The 16,192-nt window shown below is 33.0% G+C and overlaps 2 protein-coding genes across 4 annotated transcripts in view; one reads left to right on the forward strand and one right to left on the reverse strand.

Annotated features, from left to right (window-relative positions):
• LOC106457627 (2-aminoethylphosphonate--pyruvate transaminase-like) overlaps nucleotides 1-13,684 on the forward strand; it is a 30,077-nt gene extending 16,393 nt beyond the window's left edge. The window contains exons 6-9 of the mRNA XM_022383629.1: nucleotides 823-987; nucleotides 3,205-3,364; nucleotides 8,587-8,753; nucleotides 13,533-13,684. Of these exons, the coding sequence (XP_022239337.1) occupies nucleotides 823-987; nucleotides 3,205-3,364; nucleotides 8,587-8,753; nucleotides 13,533-13,684 (644 nt within the window). The remainder of the gene's footprint in view (nucleotides 1-822; nucleotides 988-3,204; nucleotides 3,365-8,586; nucleotides 8,754-13,532) is intronic.
• The window catches only part of LOC106457632 (serine/arginine repetitive matrix protein 2-like), a 117,649-nt gene that overhangs the window by 10,494 nt on the left and 90,963 nt on the right, over nucleotides 1-16,192 (reverse strand). The window contains exon 6 of one of the 3 annotated variants that reach the window (XM_022383625.1): nucleotides 13,597-13,680. The exons of the other annotated variants lie outside the window; for them this stretch is intronic. The gene's annotated coding sequence lies outside the window, so the exon portion shown is untranslated. Of the gene's footprint in view, nucleotides 1-13,596; nucleotides 13,681-16,192 lie in introns of those variants that run through there. 3 annotated transcript variants of the gene reach the window in all.

The raw sequence follows: 16,192 nt of genomic DNA on the forward strand, positions 1-16,192 counted from the left end.
CTTTTTTTGTTTTAACAATCACTAGGTCAGGAAGTTTTTAAGTTTGAAATGTAGTTAGTTGTATTTGCTTATTTGGTAATTAATATTTAATAAATGGTTACCTCATGAATGTAAAGTAAACTAGCATCAATGATTGTCTGATAAGTTTGACCTCTGCTCTTTAGTGGCATGGAAAGTTTAGCTAATGCAATAACTGTAAGCCAATTAGAGTTAGACTTCAGATACTGAAGACTTTTGAGGGTAAAATAAAGAAAATAGATCAATACCCATAAGTTATGAAGCTATTACAACTCTGTGTACTGAATAGTTGAATATTTAAATGTTGAACATTTGGATGTATAACAAAACTTGTGCCAAAGTTTACATCTGGGACCGAATGTGGCCTAATATTTGGGATATCTAGCTGTATATTCAAGGGTTTCAGGTTCGAGATATAGTGCTACCAAACATATTTTACACTTTCACCTGTGGGTTGGGTGTGTTGTGAGTGATAGCCAGTCTCATTATTCTGTTAAGTGTAGCTACTTTAACTAATAGATACTGTCCTTTGGTTGCCTATCATTTATGTGAACAAAACCAAAAGTGCTTTTTATTATCTTACACAGCATCTTTGACCCTTAAAAAAGATGTGGATGATTCTGAAAATTAATTAAAGTTGTAAGAATGCTTGGTCCCCAAAGGATGCTTATGTAGTGCTTAATTTATAAAACTAAAATTGACAGCTTGTACTTAAACTAATAATAATACTTTTTTAAACTTCTTCTTTGTGTTATATCCAGTGGTTATATTTTGATGGCTGTGTGAACTTGTGAATTTCTAAAGGTGCTGCTTATATTGTTGATGGAATGAGTAGTTTTGGAGCAATACCACTAGATTTCCAGGATTCTCAAGTTGATTACCTGATAAGTTCAGCTAATAAATGTTTAGAGGGAGTGCCAGGATTTTCTTTCTGTATTGCACGCTTGGAGCACTTCAGGAAGTGCAAAGGTAGGAATATTTTGAAGTAACTCTGATATTATAGTCCTATTTTGCTATTACAGATTAAATATTGAGGTCAAATGAAATATTTTATCTCCTAATAAATCCATATTGTTGCATATATTGTAAGAGTACATATTTTTAATAATTAATTTGTGGATATTTTCAAGTTACTTCATGTAACCATATGAGAGGATTAGCATTCCATTTTTTTAAAATATCACTGAATGTAGATTTTCAAAGTTTCTGGGATTTTCAAGTGATTTTCATGGATTTAAGATTTATCTATCAAATATCTTTTGCTAGTTTTAATTTTATTTCTATTGTTGAATATATAACAATACACATAAATAATAATTGATAACTTAAACTTTCAAACAGGTTGTGCTAGAAATAGTTTTATAACTGCAAAAAACAAGTTAAATATACTGTCCTCATTTGGTAGTTGAGATATGGCCTATGATGTACTTTTCTGTGCATTTTCTTATTCTGGAGAATTTTGAATTTTTGTTTTCAATACAAATAAAAGTGCCTGTTTCATTCCATCATACCCAGAGTTTAGCAATTGAAATATGAAACATATATATATTTTAGGTTAATTAATAATGTGATAAGAAAACCAAATAACAGTTTTCTCATTGTTTGAAACTTCTTCAGAGTTATTAAATCTTTGTTCAGTTGAATTAATATAAAATTAAAAAGTGATAAGCTAAGAGATTGATATTGTAGATATAATGAGTATGGGAAGTAGATCTCAGACACAACTGGATTAATTATAACAGAGTAATGGAGTAGAAGAAACAGTAAAATATAGTAGTCCCAAGGCACAACTTGGACTAAATTTTACAGATTAATGGTGTAGATTTAATGGCTGTGTGTAGTAGTTCTAAAGTACAACTTGGTTAAATGTAACAGATTAATGGTGTAGACCTAATACTTGCATATAGTAGTCCTTAAGGATAACTTGATTAAATGTAACAGAATAATGGAGTAGAAGTAACAGTATAGAATATAGTAGTTCTAAAGTACAACTTGGTTAAATGTAATAGATTAATGTAATAGAAGTAATATTAGATTGTAGTAATCCTAAAACACGACTTTGGTTAAACATAACAGATTAATGGCGTAGAACTAATAGTTACATGCAGTAGTCCTAAAGTACAGTTTGTTTAAATGTAATGGATTAATAAATTTGAAGTAAAAGTATAGAATGTAGTACTCCTAGGGCACAACTTAGACTAAATGTAACAAATTAATGGTGTAGACCTAATGGTTGCAAGTAGCAGTTTTAAAGTATGTTAAATGTGACACATTAATGGAGTAGACCCAATATTACATGAAGTTGTCCTAATGCACAACTTGTTGAAATGTAATGGATTAATGGAATAGAAGTAAAAGAAGAATGTAGTAATCCTAAGGCACAACTTTGGTTAAATGTAATGAAATAATGGTGTAGACCTAATGGTTGAATGAAGTTGTCCTAAAGCACAACTTGGTTCAATGTAACAGATTAATGGAGTAGACCCAATATCATATGAAGTTGCCCTAATGCACAACTTGTTTAAATGTAACAGATTAAAGGAATCAAAGACATGATTAAGTTTATATGTAATGGATTAATGGTTGAATTAAGTAACCCTAAAGCACAAGTTGGTTAAATGTAACAGATTAATGGAGTAGGAGTAATAGTAGAATGTAGTAGTTCCTAAGGCATAACTTGGATTAAGTCTGAGGTTAATGATGTGAAACTGATGAAGTAGTCCTAATATGAGCTTGTTAAACTATAAGTTTAATTAAAGTGCATTGATTCATCAGCTGTATTGATCCAGAGGTATTGGTTGTAAGTTTACATGCACAAGCATTTGATGCTCTTAAAAAAAAAATAAAGTTAAAAATCCAGTATGTTTAGTTTTTTTGTATAAAGAGTAATAAATTTAAGTAAAGAAAAAATTCAATGAGATCACTGTTTTTCTTTCCTATAATGTTACCACATTTCATATTTTACAATAGTTCTTTATACATGTGTGAACGAGCTAACTTGGATGTCCTATTAAGTGTTATACTCAGAATAAAGTCCCAGTTTTTGTGTATCACTGTTTTTCTTTCCTATAATGTTACCACATTTCATATTTTACAATAGTTCTTTATACATGTGTGAACGAGCTAACTTGGATGTCCTATTAAGTGTTATACTCAGAATAAAGTCCCAGTTTTTGTGTATCACAGGAAATGCACGTAGTCTCAGTTTTGATTTATATGATCAGTTTGAGGAAATGGAGAGAACTGGACAGTTTCGGTTTACTCCACCAACCCATGCTTTACTTGCCTTCCACCACGCTTTGATGGAACTGGTGGAAGAAGGAGGGATGAAAGCAAGGGGAAGAAGGTAGTAATAATTTTTATATGTAAATATAAGTTTATAATTAAGTTTGGGTTGACCTTGCCTAGCACTTAAATATAAGGTGTGTGATATACTGCAGTGAGAGGTTTAGTAAATTTCTCATGGTTAATTTTTATATTGATAATACCAACACTTGTTTTCTTGGCTATTGATTTTGATATTTAAGAACTTTGACAAGAACAGGTTGTAATATAGATAGACTGAGCTTCACATTTTGTTTTAATTAAATGGCACAAGTTTTTGTAATAAGGAAAATTACAGTCTTGCAAACAACATGTCTTAAGAATAATACATAACATTAATACCACCCTTTCTTCAAATACATACATTAACATAAATTATGTTTGTTGCAGATAGGCACAAACTTGCAGGTCACCACTATAATACTGAATATATTTTTGGACGTGTTGTCAAAAACTTAATTTTTGATTAGTAGTAAAGTATATGTATTTATATTAAAGTAAGTACATGTGTATGTTGGGCTAAGAATTCTTCTACAGTAGGTGTTTGTGACTTGCTGGTGATAAATTCAACAATAAATGAACAGCACACACTCCGCTTGTTTTAAAATAATATATTCAAAACAAGTAAAATGTGTGTACAAAAATTCTTTACACAACATATATCATAGTTGTATCTTAAACACTATACGGTTCTCTTTTTTCTTGTCAAAAGTCTACTTAGGCCAATTCTATTGCTTTAGAATTCAGTTGATAAGCCGAAATATTTTTCTCTATTTTTATCTTAAACACTATCAGTGTATAATTTCATTATTCCTTTTCTTCTCTCTCATTTCTTTTTCTTCTTTTTATCACATAGTGTCAGTGTATAATTAATTTATCCTGGCTCTTGAGTTATTGCAGTTGTATCGTGAACTTCCAATACTCATCTGTTTTTTCATATTTAGGCCTACTCCCAATAAATGTCTGCTTTTCACATACAGGCCTACTTCCAAATAATCATCTGCTTTTTGTCAAAGTCCACACAGGCAAGTTCAATAACTTTAGAACACCCTTTGACGAGACAAATTATTCTACTAATCTCACTTTAACATATCAATCATTAGGCTATTCACTCCTATGATGGTTAACATTACATTTTCTAACCTTTCTCTGACTGAAACTCTCTTTCACTTGGCTTTACTCTTGGCTCTCTTGTCCGGTCGCCACTATTTATATCTCTCACTAAGGCATTCTAGATATCTCCTTAGCCTTGACATCAATAACTTACAAACACAACTTCCAACCATCATCTACTTTTAACTCTTTTATCATAAAAAAAACAACTAAACAATCATGAAATATTAACTTACAAAATAAATTAATCAATACTACCAAAGTAAACAGCCTTTTATATCTAACACTTGTGCTTACCAAAGATTAATAATGAGGGTTGAAATTCCCTAAAACCTACCTTAATTCAGTTTGAAGAGGCAAATGCAAACTATGATTTTATTTCAAATATCTACCACATTTCAGTGATTACTGCTGTATGAAAACATACAATTCAAAAATGCTACTTATCTCTCTGCACTACTAAGACCTATTACATCAACTGTTCACAAACCTTGAACAAATTCACATCCTTACATGAGCCTATGATGTAGTCAGCATAATGCTATAACTCTCCAACAGTAGAATGGTGACACAACCTCCATGTGCAGTAATGCTTGTGAGCACTAGCACATGATCACAGGTTCATTCCTTCCTTGTCATTGCCTGTGTTCAAACATTTTTTTTCCTGTGCTTTTTCAGTTTCTAGCTACTCTGATTGACTGCCTTTCTTTAGTTCTACATTACTTTTTTTTCCTTGTTGCACTTTCATTCCACCCACCTGATTGCAACTTTGTTTTTTCTGGCTACCATATTTCTTCTTTGTGCTACTTATGACAATAAATGCATAAAAAAAAGAATGTCCTAATGCCCAGATGGTCCTTTTCAGGCATTTTTTCCAGCTTAGCCAAAAGTGACAGGAGGCACCTTATCTGTTCATGGAGCTGTTGTTCAGTAGTTATCTCCCCTTTTAGCCCACTTAGTAGAGCAACGACTGGCATGTGACAGATCTTGCATTTCAGTCTGTGGCAAGGTACTATAAATATTCCATAACCACAATTTTATAGAGCTATGATGAGAACCATGATATAATGATATGTTCACTATTAATTTTTTCAAAATGATGTTACTGCTATCTTGCTCCAGGTGATTGGTGCTCTTCTGCCAACTTCTTCTCCATTTCAAGTCTGTTGTCATTCTGTTTCATTGCCTTCTTTAGAGCCTGCCTTGCCTGTGGGTGATTTTTGGCCAGTTCTTCCCCCTATAGACTTTGCTTCTGGCTCTCCTCTCCCTTATGGGAAGCATATACTTCTTTTTCTATTTGTTACACTCATAAATCAGGTATGTGACTTTCTGTTTCTTTTGCCTGTGTATCATAATGACTTGAGTTGCTTTACTTTGTGGGCCTCCTTCTTTCCTATCTTCATGTTGATCTGTGTCTTCCTTGTCCTTCTCATCTTTGTGAGTCTTTTGGTTTGGCCTTTACTACATTTCCACCCTTCATCTCCTAACTGTGACTCTTCATCCTGACCCTGATAGTTTTTGTGGGGACACTCGCTCTTATTTGTTTGCCCCTGTAATTTTATTTCTCCCTATACTGTCTCTGTTTTAACTTCATTTCTCTGTTCTTGGGATCTTTTCAGTCTGGATGCTTTCCTTTTGGCTGCTCCATTCCCGATTGTCTTTGTTTTTCAGGTAAGACTGTTCATTGCTTTACTGCTCATATTGCCCCTTTTTTGTCAACAGTGCCATTGACTATTTTTCCCTTGTCTTACCTCCTCTTCTAGAAATTTATTCCCTTACACTTTAACTGGTTGGGGTTTATCAGCTTGTCTAACTGGCATATTATTCGCTTATTGAGTCCAGTCAGATGCCTTTTAAAATCACCTCCCATCAAATTTGACCTATTCCAAACTCTTTTACCTCCTTTTGATGCCAACCATTGGAGGAACTCTTGCAAGCTGGTATATAAACTACACCTAACACATTTATCTCCCTTGACTTCCATCACTGGGTAGTTACATATGCCTCTGGGTTTTACTTCCCTCTGGTTGCCATTCTCTGGTCTACCCAAAGGACTAGAGTGGTGAGTTTTGCTTGTTGATTTTAATTTTTACCTCCATCACTGATCTTGTATGTTGTTCATGTGTCTGACACATTTTATGACACTTTGTGTAATGATTTTGAAAGCAAATCACACCACACTGGAGAAAAAAAATAATAATAAATAATAATAATATGTTTGGTGTCATCAAATCATGCTGAATGACTAGCACTGCTTCAGGGAATATTACCTAAAATCTGCATCAAGTGGGGGCATATAGAAAATGTTAAGGCCATCTACTCCTGCTTGGTGCTCACTTTTAAGATGAGGTTTTCTGCAAGACTGCTTTGGCAGTATCTCTGTATGATTGACCTGGCAGTTTCTACACCTTTTACTAAAAAACAAAAACAGTACCAGGTGTATTCCTTCCCTTACATCTGGATTACTCTTGCTGTTTTTAGCTGTGGCTGCCCTGTTTCAGATGATTGTGCCTGACAATGATCCACAAACACTCTCTGCCCACTCCCTTCCCAATTCTTCTAGTGGAGTGCATGAGAACTCTTACTTTTCTAGTCCCAAACTACTAGGCATGTGTAATGGAGAATTTTATTTGCAAGTGCTGCATTACTCCTTGATTAAGAAACTGGATGCATCCATCTCTCATTTGAGATGTAGGGCTTGGGTGTTACCTAGAAATGTAGTACAAGACATCTTATTACAATATCTCCCAAACAATTCCCGGTAGGTATATTGAGCAGCATGGGACTTGGATTTGCTTCAGGATGTAAGTGAGGGTTCTTCCTCCCACCATTTCTCATTATGGTTTCTATCTTATATAAGTATTGATCAAGACAGAATAGCCTAAAATCCTAGCCATGCTACAGGTTCTAATGTTTTGCCCACCTTGATGGCACATAACCATCAGCAATGGATTTTCCTGATACCCTTTGCTCTAATATGACAGTACAACATTCTTGACCATGATCGTTTTTAAATGTGAAATATAATGGAACCTGAATTTAATCTACATAAATCAAGACAATATTTTAGATTCAAATGAAATTTCACTCACTAAAAGCAATAATCACATGGGCCAAGGGAATCCAATTTTAATCATAAGTAGGAAATCTCATGTTTGCAATAGGGATACAATTTTGACATTATAGACAGATACGATATATGATTGATTTTGGATACTATTGACATTAGGAATTTGGGATGAGGTTTGGGCATTTTATACTATACTAATTAAAGCAAGCTATATACATAGATTAGAACTAAAACTTTAAAAGTTAATGGTGATAATGAATATGAGTAATTCAATACATAATGTCCTTTCATTCTTACTTAAAATGATTAGAATGCATTGTCTCATCTTGTGAGTACCATCATTATTTGCAATTTTTTAAGCCATAATCCCAATATCTCATGAATGGCAATATATTAATCTTCTAAGTTACCTGATGATGACAAAACCTTGTCAAAACGTTGTACATTTGCTGTTATGTTAAACTTATATTAAAGTTTTTCTTCATTACCCATTCAAGCCGTCTCCAGCCATTATTAGTCTCAAAGTAGGTTTCTCATCATCAAATTCAAGTTTGATGTTTATTATAATTAAGTTTCTTTTATATTGTTATTTCATTTTAATCAAGTATTTTCCTAATCTTTATTCATATGCTTTATTTTAAACTAATTTCAGCCCATTTTGCATTTTTAAACTAGTTCTGTAGTTCATCCATTCTACTAATTGTTCTTCACTCTGTCCTGTTCCTGCTTTTTCTGTACACTGGAATCAGCTATACCTGCAATATTATCTGTGAAAGTTGACCTAAAAATTTCCATTGTAATGTAGATCTGTGATGAATACCCATTATGTCACAGTAGATTTTTACATTCTATAGTTTTTGTACAATATTGTAACTGAAATATGAAAATGATAAAAAAAAAGTATTGTAAAATACTTTGCATTTATACATTTATATCTACATTAAAATAGATTAAACCAACTACTTTATATTAATTAAACTCTTAATTTTCAAGTCAGAATGTCCATAAAATGAACTACAATACATCCTCGCTTAGTAACCTTTAAAAAATGTTTTATACAGATACCATGCCAACTGTGAAATCATTAGAGAAGGAATGAAGAAACTTGGTTTCAAAAAATTGGTACCTGATGCAGAAGAATATGATGGTTTCATCATCACCTCTTTCTTAAATCCTTCTGATCCAAACTTTACCTTTGATGAATTTTATCAGAGGCTACTTTTCTTAGGTCAGTATAATTTGTTTATAGTGACAGTAGTAGAATTAGTGTATGTATTAAGCTGGTAAAAATGACAGGTAAACGAGACTCTTAAATAGACATTTAATGTAATAATAAAATATAAAAAATTTTAACACTGAGTCTATAAAATTATATGATACAATGCATGAAAAACAAAACTTTTAACAAAGAAAAAGTATTAAATAGAAAATACAACACTAAAATACCCATTAACATTAATAATATATCTACAAAGTAGACTACACAAACTCTTATGTTGCACTCTTAATCTTACCAAACTTTAAACAAAAATACTTGGATAAAACATAGCTGGTTTGAAGAGCTCTTGGTATTGGGTGAAAGGCTTTGTCAACACTGGATATGGCAGATGTAGTGTGGTTGACATGTTGTAACATGTTCTCCTTTTTTTTTCATTCATGGGTTCTTAGAATTTTGTAGAAGCTCCTGTATTTTGGTGAAAATTCCAGAAGCTGCTGGGACTGAGATGTTTATGGTAGTTCCAAAGCCAAGGTAGAAGCTCTGGTTCCAGAACTGGTGTTTTCATTTTATTAGAAACACCAAAATCTTCTGGTGGTAGTTCTGAAGCCAAGATGGAAGCTCTAGTTCCAGGACTAATGTTGTCATGTTGTAAGAAACACCAGAAGCTGCTGTGATAGAGATGTTGGTTGTGAGTGAGTTTGAAGCCAAGGACTGATGTTGACATGTTGTTAGAAACTTCAGTAGTTACTTGGATACAGATATTAGTGGTAGGTCTGAAGCCAAGGAAGAAGCTTCAATATTAGTGAAAAGTGCAGTTGTGGTCTGTTGATGAGATGGTTCATAGACTTCTTTAAAGATTTAAAATGTTTGAGCCATAGAATGATCTTTCTAGATCTTGGAGGTGCATGTAGATGCCATTAGATGTCTTGTGGCATTCTCTGCATGTTTGAGGTTTCTACTTGCAGAAAATCCTCTTCCATCAATACCTCATCAGCAGCTGTTAGAAACTAGGGCCACCTCCTCTAAATCACTGAAGTCAGCAAAATCAGTTAATCTTCCTAATTAGGGTGAGTTAACAGTGTTCACTTATGTAAAGTTTAATGAAAAACAAGATAACCAAAAGGGATGACTAATATATGTGGTCTTGTACAGCTAAAGTCATGACTATAAACATTTAGTCAAATTAGGTTCTATTACATCAGAAACTCAATTAGTGCATGTAAGTCTTTATATGCAGACTGTTAAGTGCAATTTTTGCATACGTATATTCAAACATGTATATTATCTGAGAAAATGTCTCCCATGCACATGTGAATTTGTGGCTAAAACATGTTTTATATACATCAGACTAGTGCACTGCCATATTCCCTACTTGGTGATTGCCTTAGTGACAACTCCCACCAGCTACCATAACTACCACAAATGCATGCGAGTCTTCCTCCATTGTCTGGTTGTTAAATAAAATGCCCGGGTCCAATAGAGATGGACAGGGGTAAGCTTGCTAGTGTGGTTATACAACTGAGATCAGGCTAGCCACTGTACAAGTGATGGTCATCGCAGACCCTGAGGTTCCATTAACAGAGGCATCATACCTCTATACAACCTAATTTTTTACACAGGTGTAGTATAGCTTGAGGGAAATCAAGAAAGCCATGTCTAATGACCTGAAACCAACACATCCAGCAGAAAAGGCATCAGTGCTGGTCACAGTGTTTAACTTCCTGGAATCAATTCAGAAACATAGTATACCTTCTTTCTTCCTCACAGCCATTACTAGAAACAATCAAGGCCCTTTGGAAGGTTATATTATTTCATCCATCAGTATACACTATCTTAGCACTGGCTCTGTCCCTAGTACTTAAGGGGTAGTTGGTGCAGAGGTGGTTTAGTAGGATGCATGTCATCTGTATTTAGGTGTTAGAAATTACTGTTGTTCAGCTCAACCAGTTGTCTGACCATACAAATACATTGAAATATTCAGCTAGCAATACTACAGTTCCTGTTACTGTATTGAGTCTAAAATTACTTGCACAGTCCTCACCCAATGGCCTCAGATGTTCTGACAGTCATGCATTTGCTCTCAGGTTCATTATAAATGAAGTAACCCTAGCTCTTCAACTAGTTCAAGTTAGTTCTACTTTATTTGTCATGGTAATGACCATTCAGAAAGAAATGAATAACCAAGTGATCATAGTTACAGATTGGCACCAGGAATATGCTGTAACTTAGAAAGACAACTATTTGTGCACCATGGAACATTACTTTTGCATACAGAGGCACCATGATTTTCTCCTCAATACATATTTGTCCAGCCCAATCTCATCAACACTGGATGAGGTCCATTTCCTAGATATTATTGCCTGAACTCAGATTGGAGATAACAACCTTTGTTCTGGAGTAATAAAAACCAAGACTGGCTGAAGTTACGACTTCACTCAGAGGGTCTGATATGCTACAAGGTCAACTGCTTTATTTAGTAGTTCTTGTAGAAACTAAGAACTTGTCCTCATTTCTGTGCACTTTCAGTGGCACATACCAAACCCCACCCTATCCTATATGAGTTGAGCTGTGGACACAAGCTGACTATGACACCTCTCAAACTTGTGGCCAGACTTGATCTATCTCTAGTTTAATTAATCTTGAGCTGTAGCTGCCATAACTTGCTTACATCCCTCCTGTATCTGTGGGGTAATGAAATTGTACATTCTTCCTAATTTTTCAAGGAAAAAGTTGCTATCAATTTCCTTTGAAATGCCATATCAACACATGACATATACCCCCTATCTCCAGAATACCACCTGAGGAATATCACCTGCAGTTACTGTGGCACAACCATCATGGGTACATTAGGAATCCCTGACCACTTACTTGTATCCAGTGTGGTTGTGCCAAGACACTGAGAAGTGTTTGCATTAATGGAGCTTTGGGCTGAATACAAGCTTTCCAAGGTGCAGACACCTTCAGAGATTATTTTGGCCTAATAGGAAACATTTCAGCTACTGTTGTGGGCTTTTTACTTTCCTGCACAGTAAAATCAAAGTTAATACTTCAGATCTAGTCACACAGAAGTAGGCTTTGTCAAGGTTTAAATACAGTATCTGTAATGCTCAAATGAGTCAATTGTTGTGCCATTCAAACTTGGCATTGCTTTGCTTGTCCTTGTGTCCATCCATTTGAGGCATTTACTGAAATGCTTAAAGAAGTGGCCTGAGGCCTGTGAGATTAAAAGATCCTTAGTGGTATCTTGGCAACACACAGCTAAGAAACCTATAATGTCATGGATAGTGGTTGATGTTGGTGGCCAGGATCTTGTGGTCTCTATTCTTGACTATCCCTACTAGTTTTAGCAGCACATCTCTTTTCTTGAGATACTCGTATCTGCCCATGAGTCACTCACTATCTTCTTTGTGTTATGCTCACTGTCTCATCTATTAGGAAAGGACATGTCACTGTTCTTGTCCATTTTCCAGCTCTTCACTACCTTTAGGTTCAATTTGGTCCCTTGTGGTTCTAGCAACATATCTCATTTCTTGGAAGTCTTGTATCTGCTCATGAGTCACTCACAATCTTCTTCATATTATGCTTACTGTTTCTTCTAGTAGGGACATGTTGTCATTATTGTTGGCCATCTTCCAACTCTTTACTACCTCTAGGTTCCATTTGATCCCTTGTGGTTCTAGCAGCATGTCTCTTTTCTTGGGAGATTTGTATCTGCCCATGAACCACAATCTTCATTTTATGCTCACTGCTTCACTTAGAAGTGAGATGCTCTCTAGCTGGCAGACTTTGCCATCTAGGAACACTTCCACTCTCCTTCTGGCCACAGGTGACAGTGATCAGTGATAAGGTTCTATTTCACTAATAGAGTGGATGCCCTATAGAGAGACCCATTGAACTTCAAATTAAGGGTTACAACAGGGTTAGTAGTTTGAAGTCTAGAATTGCAGTACTCCTCCATGTACTTGTAGCCAGATCAAAATTAAAACCATGGCCCTTCACATCAGTAGCAAAAGACCAACATCCTGAAAAGAACTTGTCCTAGATTATGTCAGATTTTTAAATCATGGTTTCCTTTCAGTATCGAACTCCTTCCCTCATGCTACAAGTCCTTCAGCTGGATAATACCATTTCAAAATGTCACAACAGTTCAAATAGTAAGAATAGTATTGCTAAACTGAAGTGTTATATGAATGAATTGAGAAAAGAGAATGGATGCAAATTTGATGGCTAAACAAAAATAAAAGATGATTGATTGTTCTTCTTTCTTGGCAAGTATTAAAAAGATTTAAGGCAGGAAAAATCTGGACTAGACCATTTTATACTTATACAAAACATTTTTTGTGGTATTTTTATAAAGCATGCTGTAACAAATGTTAGGTATTGATTATAAAATATCAATTATTGTTTGATTATGAAAATATAACTTGAATTCATATTAACTCCTGTACAGAAATACAAATCATCAGTATGTTTGGTAACACTAAAGTTTTGTGAAGAAATAAGGTATTCAAATGACTTAAAATGAGATTTTGTGTGTGAAATAAGAAATAAATTATCATTATGCATTAATTTTAAATTTAATAAATTAAAAGAGTAATTTCAGTTTTTGCAGGTTTTACTTGAACATATGCTATATGGTGGAAAAAATAATCACAGTAGAACTGGTGATTCATTTCAAATCCTATTTAACAATATTTTTCACTTATATGAAGGTATGATTGTTTTTCAGTGACTTTTTTGTGTTTACACTAAAGTAGAAATAAACATAATAGTTTGTTTTATTTTCAGGCCAAGTTATTTATACAGGAAAAGTTACACAAAAAGATACATTTCGTATTGGAAACATTGGTCATTTGTATCCTGAAGACATGAACTATCTTCTGAACTGCATTGAATGTGTTCTGAAGGATATGCATGTTGCCATTCCAGTTTCTTACTAAAAACATTTATTTCAGCTTGATTTTTAATAGGAACACTACCTGAAGTGTACAAATTAGCATTAAGGTTTTTTAAAAAAATCAGAATTTTGTAAAACAACATACTTTGACATCATTATAAATTGGTCAAAAAATGCCCAGAAGAAAAGTTCCAAACATTTTTAAGTCTCAGATAATCCAAATTAAGATTTGAAAGTTATAATTTTAAAGTATTGGTTATTTCAATAAAAGAAACAAAGGAAGAATTTAGATACTTCTCATGGCTTGAAATAATTTAGTTAAATGTATTCTTTTAAATAACTTTTAGGTAGCTTGAATATGTTATTTGATTTTTGGTAGTTAATTTCAATTGAATTTTGGAATTTGTGAAAACAAGTTCATATTAAGATAGAAATGAGAATTTGTATCTTCAATATGTCATTATATATACATGTCTTATATTACTAGCATTGTGCTATCTGTTGTTTTTGATATCAATAACTGTTTGTTATATTTTAAATAATTTAGTCAGATTTATCCTTTTAGGTAATTTGAATATGTTATTAAGGTAATTACTTTTGGTAATTATTTTCAATCTTACACTGCCTGCTGTTTAAAAAAACATGCTCAACTATGTGACTACTTTATAAAGAATATGAAAATTTAAAGTATAAGCATTTATGAAGAAATATAACCCCAGTAGATATATATATTTTTAAACGTTATTTATACATTACACATAAAGATGATTATGTTTAAATAAGATTTGAATAAATGCTTCTGATCAACAGATAGGTAATAAGGGTATGAAAGTTGATGTAGACAATAGTTTTAATGGCATTGCCTAGCATACGGATAGAGCTTTATAAACTCTATAGATATATTGTATGGAAAATACTTGGAACAGTAAATATAAATAAGGGGAATTAAAGTTATCAGTCTGTTAGTATCTCCATCTTTGCTACAGAAAAGTGAAGAAGAAAATACAAACAGATAGTACTGTTCTGTTAAAGATATATAGCGACTGCTTAGTTGCAATATTTCTCTCTTTTTCTGAGCTCGGCATTATACGGGTAATAATATCTAGTAGTGAGAAATATATAGAAAACAACATTCACATGAATTAAGTCCACAGCTTTTATGAAAGCTTGTTTAATGTATTCAGCACAGGCCACTGTGTCTCTGAAAGTGGGACCATTTAAAATGTCTGTCACCAAAAATTTATGAATAGAGTACAAGAAAATCTTACAGACAGTATTGCTTTGTTTAGAGTACTTAAAAACTAATTTATAGAAAAAAGGATGAAGCAATTGGTTTTTATATATGATGTATTTACCAAAATAATCCAAAAAATCAAAGTACTCCAAGTAATAGTTCCATAATATTTGGTTTTATTGATTGTATAATAAACCAAATTTATTTTGGCTTTAAAGCTCAATCAACATAATTTTATTGACTTTTAAGTCAACATAAATTTGTAGAAGAAAAATTTTTGAGGACAATCGGTTGTTACGTACACTGTTTACAGTATAAAAGCATTACCTATTGAGAGAAATGTTTTAATCTTGTACATGTAATTGTTCTTTTAAAAATCCTACTGTTTAACAGTTGTGATTTATTTTCCTAAATAGAGACAGTTATGTTATATGCACTATTTGAGCTCTTACCTTTCTTGATCAAGTAAAACATCACATAGCTAGTGATATTTGGTCAATAATATTTTCTTTGTTCTTTGAGATCCAGTAAGCAGATCAAATGGAAGCATTTTTACATTAAATATTTCATTAAGTGATATATAAGCTAATATATGAAAACATTTTGACAAATGATTGTCTTTTCAGCAATTCCTTATGTTGTTACAACAGTATTTTTCACATAAATAACCTGCCCCCTAGTATACCCCACACCTGAGGAAAAAAGTTCTGCGGGGAGTTTGGATAAAATGAAGAGTTTAGAAGCAAATTTGCAGTTAAACCTATAGGTTCTATTATTTGATTCTTTAATAGAAGATAGATTAATAAAAAACAACAGCTGTGTTATTATGAAGAAAATTGTTACATGTATCTGTGACATTGTATATACAGTACCAGTCAAAAGTCTTTATTAATCCAAGGTATCAACATTCATGAAAGACTGCTAAAGAAAACTATTGTTTAGGTTTATGTGTTATATTTATGCATCAGTATTCCAATATTCAACAGAAGGTCATTTTCAAACATGTTAGATTGCATAAAATATATTTAGTGGATCCTGTAATCTTAACTATATGACTATGTCAATTAGACATGCATGCTATAATAGTTAATATTAAAGATTTTTCAGAACTGAGCAATCAGACATTTTGGAGATCTGAACAACTCTATGTGAAATAGTGATGGGCTATGTTAAAATATCTGCATAAATCTGCTATATATATATATATATATATATTAGTTAGTTACTTATAGTGTATGTATTTGTTAACTAAAATACCTAACCTAACTAATTAGTTTAATAGAAGAAGTCCTACCTACTTAACCAACCAAGATGTGT

Source organism: Limulus polyphemus, unplaced genomic scaffold (assembly GCF_000517525.1).
Source record: "Limulus polyphemus unplaced genomic scaffold, Limulus_polyphemus-2.1.2 Scaffold353, whole genome shotgun sequence".
In the NCBI taxonomy this organism is placed as follows: Eukaryota; Metazoa; Arthropoda; class Merostomata; order Xiphosura; family Limulidae; genus Limulus; species Limulus polyphemus.